At 53.9% G+C, this 14,714-nt stretch overlaps 1 protein-coding gene across 2 annotated transcripts in view; it reads right to left on the reverse strand.

Moving 5' to 3' along the window:
- FSTL4 (follistatin like 4) overlaps positions 1 to 14,714 on the reverse strand; it is a 347,748-nt gene that overhangs the window by 114,829 nt on the left and 218,205 nt on the right. For both annotated transcript variants that reach the window (XM_039836026.1, XM_039836025.1), the window contains exon 5: positions 323 to 516. In XM_039836026.1, the coding sequence (XP_039691960.1) occupies positions 323 to 516 (194 nt within the window). The remainder of the gene's footprint in view (positions 1 to 322; positions 517 to 14,714) is intronic.

A 14,714-nucleotide genomic window follows, 5' to 3' on the forward strand; every position in this document is an offset into this window, starting at 1 on the left:
TAATGCCGACACCAGCCCCCCGGAAGTGTGTGCTTTGCCAGCTAGCTATGAGTGTTTCAAAGCTTGTTTGTAGATACTGGCTGAAGGTGGCTAGTGGGAAGAAGATGCTTGACATCGTTTTGTTTTTAAGAAATTCTCAGAGGTTTTGAACATAAGCTCTTGATCTTGACCCTGGAGCAAAGGCTTTTTCTTGCAGCAGGAGAGAGGCCTCCTTGGCATACTGGTAAGAGACAGTTACAAACCACTCTCCTCACGTGAATCTCTCTACTCTTCATTTACATGCTAAATGGAAAACTGGATGCCTCTGTAATTCAATACTCACCTGAGCCAGTTCAGAGCTGCTGAGGTGGCCATCACCATCTGCGTCCAAGTCCTTAAACAGAGATTCGACCAGGAGGCGCTTCTGGGAGGCAGGGTCTTGTTCGCTGTCCCCTTCTTGGCGAGGCTGCAGGCGTGTCTGAAGTGCCAGAAGGACATTCTTTAGGCGGGCGTAGTCGGCCATGGTACACAGGTCACCTGGAAGAGAAGATGAGGTTATTGCTGTAAGGCTCCTTGCTGTTAAGGGAACATTCATCCACCCCATTCATGACGAGTTACTAGGCTTTTACTGTGTGCAGTGCCACTGGAGTGGATGGGACCTGTCCATCTGCCCACCAAGCTATCCTATAAATATTTACTGAGCACTGAATACATGTTACACATGATGCAAATGCTGGATGGAGCCTGTTTGTCCATCCCACAGATGTTCACTGAGCACCTGTTACACGCCAGAGTGATTGTCGGATGGAACGGGGGAGTTAGTCCAGGGGAATTCAGAGTGGTAGCCCCACGGCAACTTCAGGAAAGCCGGCCCCAATTCTATTTTGTGATATCTCGTCTTTGCCTTAATCCTACCTTAAAGGCTGCTTTTGAATACTTGTAGATTTGGGAGTTTTAGTTAACAGGACTAATAAGCCCTGCTTAAGTTAATTAGGTCCACTCCCAGAGCTGGATTACTTCAAAACAAACATGTGTCCACAAGTCTATGACCAAGAAACAAAAGGAAGCTTTACGAAATTAGCACTGAAGCGCGCAGCCGATCACTCGCGGGCCTTTCATCGCAGGCATGCGGCACAGCATCGGGCCCACACGGCGCAGTGGCAAACGAGGCCTGTGATGCACTGTGACACGACGTAGCTGATCTTGCTGGCGGCGGGCCATTAGGATAAACACCGGACAGGGCACAGCCCGTAAACGGAGGCTGTGGGGCCGTTAGCAGAGGAGGAGAGCCCCCCATCCCCAAGCATCTGGCTCTGCTGCATCTTGGAGAATCAGGCGTGGGCTCCTCGCCGTCCGTTCTGGGTGCAAGGCCAACGCGCTTCTGGGAACAGACTGTCTGGGGCCTCGAGCGCTTCTCCTTAATTGCGAGGCCAGTTTAGGGCACCAGGAAACATCTACGGGTTGGAGAGCCCCACAAGAGTCCACTGGGTTTGAGTCCCAGCTTTGCCACTGCCTGATGTGCACCTTGGACCAGGTACCTCAATGATTTCATCTGCGAAGTGGGGAGAACACTGCCTCCCACATAGGGCTGTTAGGAGTAAGATTTGTATATAAAGGGCTTGGCACAGAGTGAGGACTCACAACACCATAGTTGCTTCCCCCTAATTGTTATTACAACTACACTAGCTGAAGAGCAGCAGACAGGGAAGCTATTTAGTGGGGGAAGAGCTGACTGGGGAGTCTGTCTGTCTGTCTGTCTCTCCCTCTCTCTTTCCTTCCTTCATTAGACAAGCCTGGATGCCCAACCACTTTTTCTTGTGCTTGTTTGTGTTTCTAGAATTTCTTCCAATTTGGGGTCAATTGATTCTTGTCAGAAACAGATGCCTGTTACCATTTCCTCCTGCATGTTTATTTAGAAAAAAAAATCAATTGTTGTGTTCAATATAATCAGATCTATTTGCTCTCTGACAGTCTCCCTGCTCTGACAGAGATGGCTCTCCCATCCCCCGACCACGCTCTTCGGCCTGCTGTGTATCCGTGTCTGGCCCTCTTGGGGCCACCAGGAGGCAAACTCAGTTCTTGCCTATAGAGCTGCAGTGGTATAAAGAATGGTCTTGTCCCGCCCAGAGGAAGACGTGGTGGCCCGCTGGGGTTTTCTTCTTCTTGGGCTTGGATAAAGGTCAGTTTTGGGAAAGGAGAGGAATAGTTTTGTCTGAATCTTGCTCCCCTGGCCCTAACAGAGTGAAATCTGGTCCTGGCAAATGGACCAGAAGTCGGGATGAGACAGATACACAAGCTGAGATGGCTTCGGCGTACGTGGTGAGGGCAGTCTCTGTGTGGAAGGACCTGTCCTGGAGGGGACTCCAGGCTTCCCCGGGGGCAGGCATTCATGCCCGCATGCTCGAGGTGGATGGATGTGGGGTTGACAGGAGGCTTGACTCAGAAATGCTAGTGGACGATCAGACTCCTAAGAACACACCACAGCAGGGCCACCTGAAGGACGGGCAGAGACATCTCATTCTCACTGGTTCCCATGCCACTAACTTTCTTCACAGACCTCAGATCTCCTCTGAGCTGCCTGCTACTCTGGGCCAAGGGTCTGCAGCCAGACACCCCCTCCCACTGGCAAGCCAGGGGAGCCATCGAGGTGGGCCTTGTCGGGTAGGTCACCACAACCCCTCAGGACCTGCCCTCCTATCACATCCCCACAATTCACTGAGATTCACAGGCTTCCGGCTTCCTCACCCTGGCATCTGCCCAGCACATGTCTCCTGGTCAGGAAGTTATGCACGCGTCTAGACATCAGCCCGGTGGAAAGGGGCGCCAGTCTCCAAGATCAGCTCCCGGAGCCCTTGGTCTCGCCCCCTACTAGGGCCCAGATCGGCCCTGCTCCCCTCATCCTTTTACCAGCATTGACTTACGAACTCTGTGCCAGATTCTGGGCGGCACAGTGGAGATATGATGGCTTCCGGTCCCGGGCATCCAGGGTACCCATGCAGGGGGAGCTAACAAGGCTGGGGTGAAGGAAGTCTCCCTAAAGGCAGGGTGTTCAGGATACCTGCAGGGTGAGGGAGTGTGGGGGACAAGGAGGCAGAGGGATCAGCATGTCAGGCAGCAGGGGTCGCATGTGCAGGAGCAAGTGGCAGAGCGTGTCTGGAGGCACTTGGAAGCTAGTGTGGCTGGGCTGGAGTGAGTCGGGGAGAGGGGGGCAGGACGAGGCCAGAGGGCAGTGTGGGAGCTGTGGCAGGATGCCAGGCAGTTCAGATCACAGTTTGCACAACTTCCTTTGTCTTTCTTTTCCTTCACTGAGGGCTCTCACCTTGCTGGGTCTGTGCTGGACATGGAGTCCCCGAGATGAACGGAGGGGCTCATGGAAGAGAACCTTAAATCTTCCTTTGTCTTAGGAGCTGTTGTGCCTTCCACGAGTCTCAAGAGAAGACGCGGCCTAACCTCAAATCGTTCAATCACTGGCCCAATATTATTGTGCATTCCTAGTGTCCCTGTATCCCTGGGGAGTCATGAGCACCAGAGGAAAGACACCCAATGGCAGTGTTTGCACACCCATGGAGATGGTCACTTAAGACTCCGAAGTCCAAACTCTCTCACTGGCACGCCCTCTGAAGCTTTACCTCCTGCAGGGACTGCCCCCTTGAAAGCTGTCCCGCAAGGCAGGCCTTGGCTCCCAGGATGCAGAACTTCCTAGCAAGGCAGGTAAAAGTGGTAGTTTACTAAGTCCTGGTTTTGTTTTTTCACTCACGACCACCCTGGTTACCCTATGGGGTCAGACGAGAGTGGCCCACCCCAGTGAGAGGTGGGTGTTGGCGAATCTGCCAGGCCTGGTCTATAGCTAAAAGGTCCTCACCTGGCTGCCAGTTTTAAACATTTGTCTTATAAATGAAACACATGTCCATTGAAGAACATTTGGAAAGTGCAGATCAGTAGAAAGAAAGAAAAGAAATCACCCATGATTGCCTCCCAGAGCCTGGCCAGAGGTGAAGCCGGGCCCTCTGCACAGGTGACATTGAGCCCATGACAAAAGAAGCCGAGCCCCTGGCCAGTGGAGGCCTGGCCCACACAGTCTCTGTTTTCTGATCTTCCTCTTTCCCGTCACAAGTTCCACTCAGTTATGAGCAATAGTGTCAGTGCCAAGGGTGGGGTCCTTCTCACCTTCATGCGGGTCACCTGCCCCACCCAGCAGGCCCGCACAGGGGACTTGAAGGTGGAGAGCAGAAGCAACCCCAGCAGCACTAGCCATCAGTGCTTGCTCCTGTCCACAGGGGAAGAATGTGTGTGTGTGTGTGTGTGTGTGTGTGTGTGTGTGTGTGTATGGGTGGATGACCTTCACTGCTCTCTCCTTCTGGAATGGTCTTTACACAAGTCTCTGCACACTCACTCTTGACTTCATCTTGGTCCCTGATGAACTGTCACTGGCACTCTCTGGGCCCTGCTCCTGACTGGGGCAGGCCTGGCTCCCAGGGGAACAGCCCCTTTGCAGGGAAGTTCCCTGGGGGGTGTATGGCAGAGGCTTGGGGACCACAGTACTCCTCCCTGGTGTCCCCAGGCAGGGCCACTCCCACTACCAGGGCCTCTGCGGCCCATCCTGGAGTATGGTCAAGCTTCCTCACTGATGGACCCAGGGACGGTTGGATTTCCAGAGAGGACTCCGAAGAGTGGGATGCCTGCGTATGACGTTGAGGTCTATGCCTTGAATGAGGTCAAACTGGGACTTGTAGGGGACCTGCTGCTTGAGTGGGCAGGATAGACATAATTAGCTCTACGAGGTCTCTCTCCACATGCTTAGAAAGTCATCGAAGTGTTTCCTCAGTGTCTTGGTGGTTTTCAGGTAAAGAGGAATTTATGTCTTCATAAATAAGAGGATTTGCGTGTGTGTGTGACTTTAGGTAGGTCAGAGCCTTCTGATGAGGCTTGGAGAATTCTAGGCAAGTTCCCTGCTGACCCACACGCTCACGGTGCTGTGATGGCAGCCATCACACGCACGTCTTGGCACCTTCTCACATGCTTTCCCTCCTCTTCTTCTTTCGCTTTTGTTCGGGGCCAGCTCGGTCCCCTCCTACTCGTGCACACGGAACCACCTCCCCCATCTGGCTCCTCACTCTCTTCCCAGAATGCTTTTTGTGAGGCTTGTCCTCCATCTCTGTTTGAGCTCCTGCAAAGCAGCCCCCTGAGATGAGGATCTGGGGGCAACTAGTATTTTTGGAGGTGATTCCGAGAAGTATGAGAAGTGAGACTGGGGACGGGGAAAGCCAATAAAGGGTCGGTTGCTACTGTGGGCAACTGGGGCTCAGTCCCACGGGGCCTCAGAGAGACTGTGCTGAGCACGCCTCTGAGCTGCCCCACTGAGCGGTGAGGCAGCTGGAATGCTTCCACCAGTTTCCACCCCTCTCCCTCATTGGCTGAGCCTTGCTCACGGGGCCATTAGGCACTCCCCCGGCCTCATCCAGCACATGTGAGGACCCAGAATACCCCTGAGGCCAGAACGTATTTCAGGCTGAAGATGCAGGTACCTGAGGTTGGATGCTACTGATAAGGGGCTTGCCCACCAAAGCTGCAAGTTGCAAGTGGGTGGGCCCGGACTAGAAAGTTACACACACAACATTATGGGGTTAAATACTTGTTGAATGAGGTAACTACTGACTATGGTGAGAATTGAGTTCTGTGGCTCCAGGGGCAAAGGGTCTCAGCAGGAAGCCAGAAAGATGGGACCACCCTGTAACCACCTTGCCCGGGGACTCAGAGTGGAGATGGGCTTCTTCACAGGCTGCTATTTCCACCTGACCCCAACTCCACTAATGATAATCACTGGTGGGCCGGACGGAGCACTGGACGGGGAGTCAGGAGACACTGGGCTCTGCCTTTGACTTGCTGCAAGACCCTAGGAAAGACCTTCCCGCCCTGCCCTTCCTGCCTCTGTTTCCTACCTCAAAATGGGGGAAGAAACAGCCCCTTACCACATTACAGGGTCATGCTATTACAGGAAATGAGAGAGGACTTTGCCAAGTCCAGGTGGTCAGCCAGGCCTGAGGGCTTCTCTTGATAAGAGAGGCCTGATGCCCCAAGCATCTGGGGCATGGCTCATTTGTCATTGTCCCCTTCACCAACACCCAGCACCCGGCACAGGGGGCCACTCTATTGGTGTTTGTGGACAGATTTCCTCCCTCCCCACCTCCCCATGGAGGTTTCTGCTCTGGGGCCTCTCAGGGAAGGAGGCTTGTGTGCCGGTCAGCTTGACACTGACGAGCACCGCGATGAGCCCTTGGAAGGGCCCAGGCACCTTCCTGCCGGCCTGGCCAGCCCCTGGCATGGGCCTCGGGCTTCCCGCCAGCACGTGTGTGTGGGGCCCCTCCTGCTCCCAGACCAAGCCTGCTTTGGCAGATAAAATATTGATCAGCCTGCTGAGGAGCCCAGAGTGGGATCCTATTTTCATGTCAGAACTTGGTAATGAACTACATTTATCAAGCCCGTTCTCCATGAGAAAGGTCAGCCGCAGATCTGGCTAAGTTGTTATGACACCTCATTAATCTAGTTCCCTCAATAATTGTCCCTCTTTGAAGATTCTAATGTTCTCCCATTCCAGCCACTCTCCCTCCACGCCGAGGGAGATTATTATAGCAGGAGCACAGGCACATCCGCATTTAATTTTTTGAGTAAAGAGAGATAGGAAGCAGGTAGCAGCCTCTGGAATTAAATGTCCATCAAAGGAACACTTTCTATTGTAAAACAAAGGGAAGCAAGGGAGCCATTGTAAATATTCCATCAGCCACGTGTGCCTCTGCCAGACCGTGCCTCATAGGGACCATCTTCACTCTGTGGCAGGTGACGCTTCCAGTCCCAAGTATGGGTGGGCTGGGGGCTCCAGAGTCAAGCGAAGGGGGGTTTGTACAATGTGAGCAAGGTGAGAAACACCAGCCAGGCAGCGGGAAGCTCAGTTGCTGAGCGTGAGATAGGCCAGATGGTGAAGGCTCCTGTGGAGGCCCAGGTCCTGGATACAGGACGCAGCTAGAGGCAGGGGACAGGAGGCTGGGCACTTGGCACCAGGGAGGGAGGGAGGTGAGGATGGCGGGAAAGGGGCAGTCTCTGCCTGTCTCCCTCCTCTCTCAGCCCATGCCATGCCTTCACCAAGTTCTTTGGCCTCCCTCTCCAACACACCAATCCCTGCCTAAAAAGACCCCTCGAGCACTGCCCGTTCTCTATGGCTGTACTTTGCCCAGCCTCCCTTCCCTGTTCCTGTTCAGCCACTGTTGATTGTCAGTCCACCCTCGAGACTGGGGTCTTGCCTTGCTGCTCTGGCATCCCCAGTACCTGGCCCAAGCACCTGCATGTAGAAGGTGCTCCTTAAATGTCTGTTGACTGGATGACTACGGAATCCTTGGTGGAGAGAGGCAGCCACCAGGCTCAGAGTGGCTGCAGCTCTGCCCTAAGGAGGGGACAATCCCAGCTACCCAGAGACACAGTCACTGAGGTCTGGAACTCTGGAGGGGGGTGGGGGCCCATGTCACCCATAATGTCAGCTCCTGGGTGGGAGGAACCGTGTGGGAGATGTGGGTGCAGTGGGGCAGCTCTAGAGTGTGGTACATCCAGCCATATGCACACCCAAACCGCCGTGGGCTTGCCAGGGGGCACAGATCCTATATCATCCAGTGGGGATACCCCAAACATGCAGCAGTGTCCCTACAGAGTGGGGTCTGTCTAGCCTGGCTTGGGTGGTGGTGGCAAGGAGGTGAGCCACAGAGTGGCTGTTCCCCTGCTGAGTGCTAGGTTGTATGGGAGTGGCTCATTTGAGCCTCTGCTGGTGGGCACACACAGTGCCTTGGGAACTGCCTCTGGAGGCAGGAGGGTAGAGGTTTCTGCCCCCTTGTTCTGCCATTGCTGGTTGGCACAGTTCTGCAAAGAGACCAGGCCTATGCTTGGAAGAGCAGCCTAGGTGGGGAGGCCTGAGGGTGAACTGGGCCACAGCACAGCTTCAGGACAGGTCCAAACCCGAACCAGGGCTCTGACCAGTAAAGGAGCACAAACTGGGCCTGGGGACCCTTTGCGCTCTCAGGAAGAGCTTTATACACAGGCAGAATGCGGGTCGGAGTGGGTGGGGGAATCCCGAGGCCCCTGTGAAGGCCCCAACCCCCAGTAGCCTCCAGGCTACTGGGTTCCCTTGCTGGGGCAGCTCTGCAGTTCAGAAGTCACCTACAAATCCCAAATTTATTGGAGAGGGGAATGCAGAACACAGACTACTCTGCACCACGAAGGAACTCCTGTGCCGTTAGCAGAAGCGACGCCTTTGGGGACGGATGTGGGCTAAGGAGCAGGGGGATGTGAAGAGGTGCTTGCTGGTCTTGCTCTGAGATGCCAACGTGTGGGGTGTGGCCAGTTCCCTTCCCAAACCACACACAGGCCATCCCTTCAGAAACCACACAGCAGTCAGCCACGCCCATGAGCCACTCCCAGGACTCTGGCCCTTCTTGACCTGGCAGCGGGGCCCAGACCCTAGGCTCAGATCTCGAGACCCTTCCCTTGGGGTAGAGCCCCCAGATGGCCCTGAGGGAGAGACCGGATGTGCCACGGCCTACTGGGGCTGCTCATGGGCAGGCTCCTCCTGGCCCCCACACAGACAGCAGCCCTGGTTCCCACATTGTACCCATTTGGCCTGAAAAACAATGTCACTTGCCGCTCGGCAAAGCTGCGATCCAAAGCAAAAACTCAGCTTAATCGTCTGGCACCACAGCTGAACGTGGTTGTGTTACATGGGCCTCAGTTGGATGTGTCATTATGAGGTCTATTTTGAAATCGCTAAGCTGTGCAAAGAGCAAGAAGCATTTTACTCCCAGATCTAATTTATGAGCTGCCGTAACTTTACTGGAGTTTAGCTTACAAGGAACAGATGTTTAACTTGATGCAAATTCATGAACATTAACAATCTTTCTGCTGCCATTTCTGGGAAAATTCAATTAACAATAAATGCCAAAACCAATGGGTTTAAGATACATTTTCACTAACATGATATAGTTTTGCTGATGGTGTTGGCCAAGCCACAAAATTCTAAAAATTCCAGGAGATTAAGCACAAATGATACGGTCTCTTCATAGTCTCCAGACACAAACAGGTATACTCAAAGTCATGCTACCTGGTGATCCCCTGCTGGCTGTTTCCTGGGGCCTGGAACTTCTGAGCAGATGGGTCACGGTGGCCTACACTGGGGAACTATGTGGAAGTGTTCACACTGTGGCCTGAGCTCCTATTACCTGCCAGAAAGCTGGCCTGAAGATTTTGCTCCTAGGTGCTCCCTTTCTGAAAAGTGCTTGCTTCAAATCTGACTTTTCTGCCAAGGCCCAGCTCCAAGGAGTTGCTTCTGTCTGCTCCAAGCCACACACTCTGGTTCCTTGGCTCCTTAAGCCTTGAGGAGATTGCTTTGTCTCCAGCCTGTCTCCTCCAAACTGTGCCCCAGTGCCTTTGCATCTCCTGCATAAGCATCTACTCTCTCTTAGGGAACCCAGCCATGGGGACCCTCAGTGGACACTGTCACGGACCCCAGGGGCACTGGTGTGCTGCTGCCTGACCACAGTTTCTGGGGTGTTTGGCCTGCCTCATATCCTTTCCATCACTCCGAGCTCTACCTAGGTCCCCTCCTCTAGTCTCGACCCCAGAACCGGCAATAGGCCCACTGTCTTCATTAGCATTTCTTTATCCTTCCAGGACCCCCAGGAGGCCTAACATCAGGCTGGCCAACTGTCCTTGGTCAGAGTCCTCTGCTCCTCTCTCTGGAGGGTCCTATTTGTCACTCCATCTGCTTTTGAATGTTCTGGGTTCCTGAAGGTACAAGGCCCACTTTGGGCCCACACACAGAATCTGCACACCTAAAGCTCCACATGACCTACGACCCTGCCTGGGCCCAACACACACCGCACTGACTATGCGCCTCCTTCCCCAGCTGCTGCTCCAGAGCAGATCAAGCCTGAGTGAAAGTATCCACTTCCCCTTGTACTTGACTTTGCAGGCAAACCCTCATCTCAGTTTTTGCCACAGCATCAGGTAATTTAAGTGAAAAAACCACCCAGACTTTTTGTTAGATAAACAGTGCATTTGCTCACGCATGCCCGGTTCAGCTGGTATATGGCCTGCATTTGACACTTGTAATCCCCTCTTCTATTCCTATTAGAGAAAGCAAAATCAGTTGTCTTCCTAGAAGAGGGATCCACATGCATTTTTCATGGTTGACTGGCACATCTATCATGTGGCCCTGGAGTGAAAGTGATGCTAACACCGTCCTGGCAGACTGGGGACAAAAGAGGCCCCATGTAGGCACCACTAGGCCACTGGGCAGGACCAGGCCTCTCTCCCTCCTTCTCCAGAACTGGGCTCTGCTCTGTCTTTCCCAGGACACCCCCATCCCCACTCAAGAGAGGGCACAAGCGCACTCTGGGCCAGCAGGAGAGGAGACTGGGGCCTTATCTCATCTCCCTGGCATGGCCCGCGGTGTTTTTCTACCCTCTGTGTTATCTCGGCTGTGTTTGCTCAGATAAGGTGATCTTGAGCTTCTGAGCCGAGGCAAAGGGCCACTGGATTTTAAAGGCAACAAGCAGAGATGCCTGTCCCAGTGGTGCAGCGAGAGGGGTGCGTGGACAGCCAATCAGTGCCTTCGAACGAGGAAGGAACTGCCCCGATGTTAGCGGGTTCCACGTTTCCAGTTGTGGAAGCTTTGCTGGGCTTTAGAAGGGAAGGTATTAGAGGGAAACCGGGTCTGCTCTAAGCCAGGGATTTGGCTTGAACAGAGGTTTTTAGATCTGAGATGACTCAGACGTATCTTGAGATTTGAAGATTTACCTTAACCTCTCTGACTGGTATGATTGACAGTAAATCCCAAGTCAAAACGAAATAAAACTTCACAATCACTCTGAAGGAAAACTACAGTGTTTAGGGGGCGGTTTGGAGGACTGCCAGTGCTCGAGCTGTCGGGGCGCAAGAAGGCATCCTTGCTGTATCTGTGCCGCTGTTCTGGATCGTCCACAAGGAAACGACAGTTTGGACAGTCCCAGGAGGGAGCCGAGAAACTCTTGACTCTGTGAAAGTCAGCCTCAGGCAGGACGTGTCTGAGCCGACAAGCAGGCCAGGTGGTCCTGGCTCGCTGTCCAGAACCCAGAGCCTGGCCATAGAGAGGCCAGGGCCCATGGAGAGGGAGGGGGCAGTGGGGACTGAAGCGGAATCCAGATGTGGCTCCCTTCTAGCAAACTGCGTTGTTCCAGACACAGCTCAGCTGTCTCTCCCCCTGCTCTGTTCACTCTCCAAGCACTGCTAAGGCAGCAGCCCAATGGGACTTTGCAAATGCGCTGACTCTCATTAGATTCACACGCTGGGAAATCGCTGAGTCCTCTTTGCTCCCTTTGTAATTTGTCGGATCCCAAGAATGGCCTCATTGCCTTATCTGGAAGGGAAGCAGATTCAGATGCTTTCAGAGGGTTCAGGACCCAAAAGAGATGCGAGTGGTGGGGACCCTCCAGGTTCTCCCGAGGAGAATGTACGAAGATAGGGATTTCTACGTCCTCCAATTGCGAGGAATGACCTTAGCCAATCCTCAGGGCCAGCGTCCTTTCAGGGAGAGCAGAGCCACACTCACTGATGGCGTTTCCATGTGGGCCAGAGGCTGACCTGGTCAGGCGGAGGGTGGTGTGTGGGAGTGATGGGAGAGGAAATTTAGAAAATCCATGTTGCACGATGCTTTTCAGGGGCCTCAGGCAGAGCTGCTGGAGAACAGATGCTCTTGAGAAAGGTGAAGTAGACCGACTCCTGGCCTGAGCCCAGAGGGGCCTTCAGTGCCCCATGTCTGACCTCTGGGGCACTGGAAGGCCCCAGGGCATCACTGAGGGCAGGAAGAAGCCTGAGAGCCCACAGACGATCTCTATTTCTACTCCTCTAATAAATTTTACTGCTTCCATTCAGAAGTTTCTCCTCCTTTGGTTGTAGAGTCTAGAAATGGTCCCAGTTCCGAGTGGATACTGGTTGCAACCGGTACTATTAACTTCTTAGGTCATTGCTTTGTGCTCCAAGTGTGGTGTTCACATCAGAGTCGGCCTGTGCCTGCCACACTGGATCACTTTCTTCCACACTCGCACAGAGCTTTCCTTAACCTCCTGGCCTCTGCTTTCTTCCCAGTGGACTCCCTCTTGCGGGTGCCTCCTCTAAGTGAGCATTGGCTTTACCCAGGACAGGAAAAGGGGAACAGTGCAGCTAGGCTGAGTCCTCCCTCCTGCAGCTAGGCAAGCCTGCACTCAGGGGTGCAGGGGAGCTGCAGTCCCACAGCTCTCAACTCGGGGATGCGTCCTCCCCGGTGACAGCCCTCCTCCCGCCCTTACGTGTGCGGGGCTGGGATGTGCCAGCCGGCCCTACGTCCGGACTGGCCGCACAGGCTTATTGAGCAAACCACAGAGGAAAGTCATGCCTGCATTCTGGCGGGGGGCTTCTGTCTCCGTGACCCAAATGACAAAGCTAAAGGGACACTGTCCAACTCAGAAGCAGACCATAAATTATCCTCTGCAACTAATTTGTGCACGTGCTTTACCTAGTTTTTAAAAGAAGGCGAGATAAAACTGGTGGTGGTCAGCTCTGCGTGATTAATTGGGGGCATTAGCTCTGAATCGGAGCCCACGGTATCTGCAAGCAGTGGATCTGGGTCCACTTATCTGGGTCGCATCCACCTGAGCAAATGGCCGTGATTATGGCTTTTAAATGACTTGGTAGAGCTAATGGGTCGCAAAAAATAGTGTGGGACTAAAAGTAAACATAAAATGAGAGAGTCTGCTGGCTGGAGAGCAGGGTTGCCGCGTGGGAAGACTGGCCATTATTATGTTTAAAATACCACCCAGGTCTTAGGAGATTCTTCTCCCGGCTCATGTGTCTGAGTTTCAGGCTGCATGTTACAGAGTTGGCGCTGAGTGCCTCCCAGCACTTTTCAACATGCACCAAGTATCGCAGGATTGTCGTCCCATTCATCAGAAAGCAAACCCAAGACCTAGAGAAGTGTCCTTTCCAAGGTCAGCCAGCTCGGCAGAGTTGATTTAGCTTTTAAGTGATGTGTAATGAGCATTCTGGGAATACTGTTTGAAGAAATGGAAATTAAGTATTGAAGACAGTCATGGCTTTCCCCTACAAGTCGCTTATACTGTGTGGCCCTAGATGAGGGTGTTTGGGTGGTTGGCACATGTGTGCAGGGTGTTTGACAGAAAAATTCTGGGGATGTGTGTGTATCGCAGATTGTATATGAGTAAGAGACCTGGGTATGTCCCTGGGTATGTCTATCTTCTGGGTCACCCTTGGGGAACTGTCTGGTTGGCAGGTGAACTTGGGAGAGGGGGCTGGGCTGGTTGGAGCCAATGACCTCTGGTGCCTCTTCTGGCCTTGACACAGCATGAGTGAGTGCCAGGAGTCATTTTTCCGAAGGGGCCTGGTTTACCCTTTCTGCCTCTGTTGCCCTAGCAGAGCCCACTATGTACACTCTGGAAGCTACTAACTGCCCGGGGATGGGGCAATGTGAGCCGCTCAGTGGCCCCGCCCATGGATGGGCCCAGGTGCGTGCCCCCACCACACTCTGCTCCTGGAGGCCCAGGTAGGGTGTGCCGGCCTACCCATGCCAGTGTCCCTCTCTGGGGCAGGGACATGGGCGTGGTCCCAGGACTGGCCTGTTATCTTGCCCTGGTCTCTGTGGCCGTCTATGTGGGTATGGCTGTTATTCCTGCCCTAATGTCTTTCTGGGTTCTCAGAAGCTCTGGTTCTCTGGGGTTAGGGGTGACATAAGCTAGATGGAGCCGTCTGACCGCTCCTCAATCAAAGGCTGGAGCAGGGGAAGACCGGAGAGGTTTCCACTCACTGTCCAGCCCAGACCCTCTCTTGAGCTGCAGCCTCATACCCTGCCGCTGGCTTGACCTCTCCCTACATTGTCCTGCAGGCCCCCGGGACTCAATGTGGCCCAAACTGACCTCACCAGTGAGATTGTTCCTTCTTTTACAGCCCAATGCTAGCCAGTGTCCCCTCCACCAGAGCTGCCAGCTGCTCAGACTACACACCTGACATCGCCCTTGACACCACATCCATCCAAGCCAATCCAGCCCAGCTTGGGCCATTTCTGCCTCCTGTCTTTCCCGACAGGGCCAGTTTTACCCACTCCCCCCGCTCTACTCTAGTTCAGGGACACCAGTAACACTACGTAGATGACCACTCCAGCCCGGTGAGTCCCTGGGCTCCCATCTTGCTCTGGCCAACACCCCCAAGCTCAGCAGCTGGAGCAATCTTTGCAGCTTTTGACTGCCCTCAGGGGTGAGCCAAGCTGCCCCCTTGGCCTGCAGTGCCCTCCCTGACTGGCCTGGCCCCACTCCAGCCTCACCTCTCCCTACTTGCACACTTGCTCCAGGGACCCTGAGCCCCCTTCGGTAGCTCAAACCAGCCGGGCATCACCTTGGGCCATGACACCAGTCGTAGCTTGCCCCGTCTTGGAAAATTCCCAATCATCTTTGGGTCTCAGCTGGCATGTCACTCCTTGCTTATGACTTCCCTACTGCTCCTGGCTGGGTTCACAGTCCTGCAGAGAGTGTTCTCAGCGTGACCTGGACACCCCCATCAAGTCGCTTATTGTCTCTGCTTCCTCTGCTTGTCCACCATGCTTCTCCCTTGTCATGGCCTGAGAGGCTGTGGGGTCTTGGCATGTGATTAGCACTTAGCAAGCACATGCCAAATAA

This window comes from Pteropus medius, unplaced genomic scaffold, assembly GCF_902729225.1.
Source record: "Pteropus medius unplaced genomic scaffold, Ma_sr-lr_union100, whole genome shotgun sequence".
In the NCBI taxonomy this organism is placed as follows: Eukaryota; Metazoa; Chordata; class Mammalia; order Chiroptera; family Pteropodidae; genus Pteropus; species Pteropus medius.